General features: G+C 35.1%; 1 protein-coding gene across 2 annotated transcripts in view; it reads left to right on the forward strand.

Annotated features, from left to right (window-relative positions):
• Window positions 1–3,699, forward strand: part of LOC103978005 (translocon-associated protein subunit alpha) — a 5,993-nt gene extending 2,294 nt beyond the window's left edge. For both annotated transcript variants that reach the window (XM_018824118.2, XM_009393701.3), the window contains exons 4-8: window positions 1–75; window positions 1,960–2,037; window positions 2,238–2,441; window positions 3,027–3,098; window positions 3,278–3,699. The exon at window positions 1–75 is cut by the window's left edge and continues 14 nt beyond it. In XM_018824118.2, the coding sequence (XP_018679663.2) occupies window positions 1–75; window positions 1,960–2,037; window positions 2,238–2,441; window positions 3,027–3,098; window positions 3,278–3,328 (480 nt within the window). In that variant the 3' untranslated portion in view covers window positions 3,329–3,699. The remainder of the gene's footprint in view (window positions 76–1,959; window positions 2,038–2,237; window positions 2,442–3,026; window positions 3,099–3,277) is intronic.
• The last annotated feature ends 983 nt before the right edge of the window (window positions 3,700–4,682 follow it).

Genomic DNA, 4,682 nt, shown 5'->3' on the forward strand with positions numbered 1-4,682 from the left:
ACAGTGGTTGGCATACATGCTAGCCTTCATCTTCCATTTGATCATCACATGTTTGTGCAGAATCTTACTCTGCAGGTTAGTATATCTATTTATTTACCTGTTGTTGGCTCACATTTGATTGCTTTATAGTGGACATCACATATGATTTGTTGCTGTGTTATCAGCACTGAGCTGCACTTGGTCATGTGGTCTATGGTGTTAAAGAACTATGCACACTTGCATATGTTGGCATCAATCTTTCTCTAGTCATATCATATATTACCTGTAACACGTTCTTGCTTTTATTCATTGACATCTTGGAAAAGTACTAATCATGTGCACAGTTATATTTTATTTGTAGTAGTTTTTCTATACTTCTCTATGCTGACTGTAAGGGGGCATAAATAATCTGGAAGTTGAACACATTACATTTGAACATAAAAGGAACAAATTATTACTGACATCATATCATCATATTGTCTAGTCTTTATCCATGCTTAGCTCTCAGCTTTCGCTGGAAAAGGGCTGGCAATCTGTTTATTCCAATCTGTCCATAGACAAAGAAAAACCAAACTGAGATCAGGGTGAACTTGTAAAAAGTACTGGACAGTAGTTATGCCATCCTATGCCCTCTGTATTTCAGGTACTGTTAGGTTTTATTAATCAGAATGTCATGATTTGCTTTTCACTTTTTTCTTGTATCTGGGTCCTGATATAGATCTTAGGTCTTACACTGGTAAACTTTAACTAGGTGATTTTGGTGATGACTGACAATCATAATGGTGAAGTGTCATTTGACTTTACTGTAATGCTCTGTTCCACGTCATCATGGGTCATTGCATCAAAGAGAGGTGGTGTCCTCTAACATGCGGAAACAGAGTGAACTCTTAAAACTCTGGTTAATTTTGTATACAAAATTATTTTTTAGTACAGATGAATCCCATTCAAATAATTCCTTGGACTTCTAGAATTCGTCAGTTTTCAGCTAGGCGTTACAAGCACTCCTTTCATTCTTCAAATATTATTCATTATTGTTTCTTAGAGATTATAATCACATTATGAAATCACTTGTTCAGTATTGCTGATTGTAAAAAATGGGGGATATAATACAGAACGAAATAATTTTTAATTATTTGATTCCTAGTACTAATATTTTAATTTTGACAAAAATTATAAGTGAACATCATTAGTTGGGATGTCTACTTGATAGCCTTGAGATTCTTCTATTTTATTTTGAGACGAAACCTAGAAATCATACTTTGTTACCCCAGAGTAGAAGAATTTATGGGTACAATTCCAGGAAACTCAGTAAGTAGTTTTTCTCTATTCGTATGATGTAGACCTCCATAATTACTTATGTTTAAACACCATTACTTTTTGCTGCTATTGCGCTTGCCACACAATAAAAAGCTGAACAAACAAACTTAAAATGAACTATAGTTGCTGTGACTACAAATGTTCTAGCTATGTTAAATGGTGTTGTTGACCGGTGATGACCACAGTTATGTATGTCTCATCACCTATTGATGTATTCTGGATACGTTTAAGTTACACAATCAATTTGCTGGCACAGCAAATTGATCCATGGGTAGATCTTCAAAATCTCAATTCAAACAACTTTTTTGAGCTAACTCACAATGAAGGATAGGTCAATACTGTAGTGGCGTCATTCGCCATACTATCATCATTTAGTGTCATCTTGTGAAATCACAAGCTCCTGATATATTGTTTTGTAGGTAATATCAAATTTGATTTAACCTGTTTCTCATTTTTTCTGTAATTGAGGTGGCTAAAGAAACTTTTTATTGAGCTTGTAATAGCTGCGATTATAGCTGAGCTGGATATCAGCTTGCCTTGCTGATGTCTAACAGCTTGTCAGGGTTCAGTTGCCATCTCCCTTCTGAAATGCATGCATGTTTTGCATTAGTCTCGAATCACTTATGTGCTTTGTCTTTTATTTAAAGTTCCATCACTTTTCAGGAGTTCTATAATGCATCAGTTCCTGTTTCTGCTCAAGCTACCTTCCCTTATGTATTTGTTGTCAGCAAATACTTACAGGTGTGTACCAGTTGATGTGATTGAAGTATCCTTTATAGTTTCAAGCCATCAACATGCATTATTTATATGAACCACTAATCTTGCTCCTAACTTTGTGTATATTTCTGTTATGTGCTTTTTCTTTTCCAAATAACAAGAGATTTATATTGTTGTAGAGCATTTGGATTTATCTTGTTGTATACGTATTGTATGCTTTGCAGCCTGGCACGTTTGACTTGGTGGGAACAATAGTCTATGAGATTGATCAGCAACCATATCAGAATGTTTTCTATAATGGTACCATCGAAGTTATTGAGGCTGGAGGTTTTCTAAGCATTGAATCAGTCTTTCTTGTGACCCTTGGAGTGGCTCTTATTGGCTTTCTGGGACTGTGGGCATATGGTCAAATTCAACAATTCTCAAAGGTACTAAGTCATCTATATCATTTGTTGTAAACTTTGAATTTGGCTATCTAAATTTATTAGTTAGACAATTTCTGCGGCTTATAAGTAGATTTCTAGCATCTTTTCATACAAAAATATCAATGTTATAATTTCGAAATATATTATCATGTGCTTGGACACGAAGAAACTGTTTGCTAAATTACAACAACAGAAGAAAACAAAAGTAAATATGGTGTTTTCCATATTTCCTGAAAGGTGCCATAGTTTTAGATGTTAATTTGATCTGAAAATAACCAATCCAGAAAATTATAAATCCTAATCTCCTTTTTTGTTTTGAAGACCTCCTTTTCAGTAAAGTAGGACCAAGTTTGACATTTAGGGTAGGATAGAAGGATATACATAAAATAACACATCTGCCTTTTATTTAATAAGAACATTGTCTTCTGTTGGTTTATGATGGATATCCTTGAGAACCTATTTTCTGTCAAACATTCTAAAAGTAGAATCTAATTCAGGAATGTAGTTCTTATATTTTCATGCAAAATTATGTTGCCATGCTCCTGCTAAATGTTGACCATGTTAATATGTGTGTTTTCTTCTTCCCAGAAAACAAAGAAACCTGCAAAGGTGGAAGTCGGCACTGGAACAACAGCTGCTGACATGGACGAGTGGTTGCAGGTAATCAATAATTTCTTGCAAACATAGGATGTTTGTGTTATTATTAGGCATTACAATTTGTTGAAATATGGTCATATGATTTAGTTGATCCATGCTTCTGCATTTCTTCAGCTGTCATCTTTTAATTTTTAAGTTGGATTAGTTGACCCCTTTTAACATTCTGGCAATTCTTTGCTCAGGGAACTGCTTATGCTCAATCATTGTCAAGCAAATCAAAGAAAAAAAAGTAGATGACAGCATACTTCTCGGTGGTGTGTATCCTTGTATCGGTCGGCCTTCAGGAGGAGTAGGATATGAGGCAGATTCTGACAAATTAACTTTTTCTGATTCAGGAAGAGATATGGGATACATGAAACAGTTCTGTATGGTGTTGCGGCATCCCGTATCGGTATCTGATTCCTAGCTTCTATGGAAGGAGTGTTTAGAACTCTCAATTTTGGCTGAAACTATTTGGTGGTCACTTTTTGATTGTTGTTGAGATGAAGTGCTAGTGATACTTGCTGAAATCAGTTACATGAACACTGCTGTACCTTATTCATACGTGAATTCTACATATTTAATTGTTCTTCGACTACAATGCATCTCTTGGTTCGTGTTCCTAGTTGGCTTGTTGATGTTGTCTCAATTTGTCAATCACTTTTGACTCTAATGTGGGATTGATCAAGTTGTGCTTGTCTCCATTCATCGATGACTCTTTGACTCTAATATGGGATTGATCGAGTTTTATTGATATTTGACAGTTAGTGGTGTGGATCCTTTTGATTAAAAAGATGACATTTTAAATATTGGTCTCTTGATTGTCTGCGCTAGTTGAATTGAATGAATGTTTGTTAGAGTTAAAATGAGCATTGAAGGATTTGGAATTTTGATATCTCCTCTACAAAATTTATCGAATGATTTTACATTTGCCTAGTCATTATTTTCAAGTAGGTTTACATCATCTCTTTTTTTTATCACTCTACTAGAAGGTGTAGTAGATAAGCTACCTTTGATAGAATCAATCATCGATAGTGATGATTTGATAGCCATCTGTCTTCTTTAAATTACTTTTCAAAGGAGCTCCTAAACTGGATAATCAAGAGAAATAAGTACTCACTCTGACTCGTTCTATCAAAAGTTAAAGAGACCAAGTCAACTCCATGCTCGTACTTATGAAACCATACTTTTGAAGCACTATGAGTGCAGCACTCCTTATATAAAGTTGGTTATTAGAAGAATTTGTCTTTTTTTAGCCATCCAACTTTTACAGCATCGGAAGTCAGTTCGCCTCCTTTTTACTATTTCACTTTTGGAATGCACTAAGTGTTGTCGTGAAAAAGTACCTCCTTGATATGTTTGATCATCCCCCTTTGGGGTTGGTTATACCCCTCCTTTGTCAATTTTATTGTCTACTCCTTTTAAGCATAATAAGGTACAACATCACTTATTGTCTATTCTATTCTTTGATCGATCACCATCATTGACTTAAAGTTTGACACATCTGACGAGATCTTATGAAGTTTACCCTTCTATTTTGCTTTAGCACTTGGAGCCGGATTAACGGCCGCCAAACTCTCGCCTTTATGGCCGCCAAACTGTTTATCG

The sequence above is a fragment of the Musa acuminata genome, chromosome BXJ2-3 (genome assembly GCF_036884655.1).
Source record: "Musa acuminata AAA Group cultivar baxijiao chromosome BXJ2-3, Cavendish_Baxijiao_AAA, whole genome shotgun sequence".
NCBI lineage: Eukaryota > Viridiplantae > Streptophyta > Magnoliopsida > Zingiberales > Musaceae > Musa > Musa acuminata.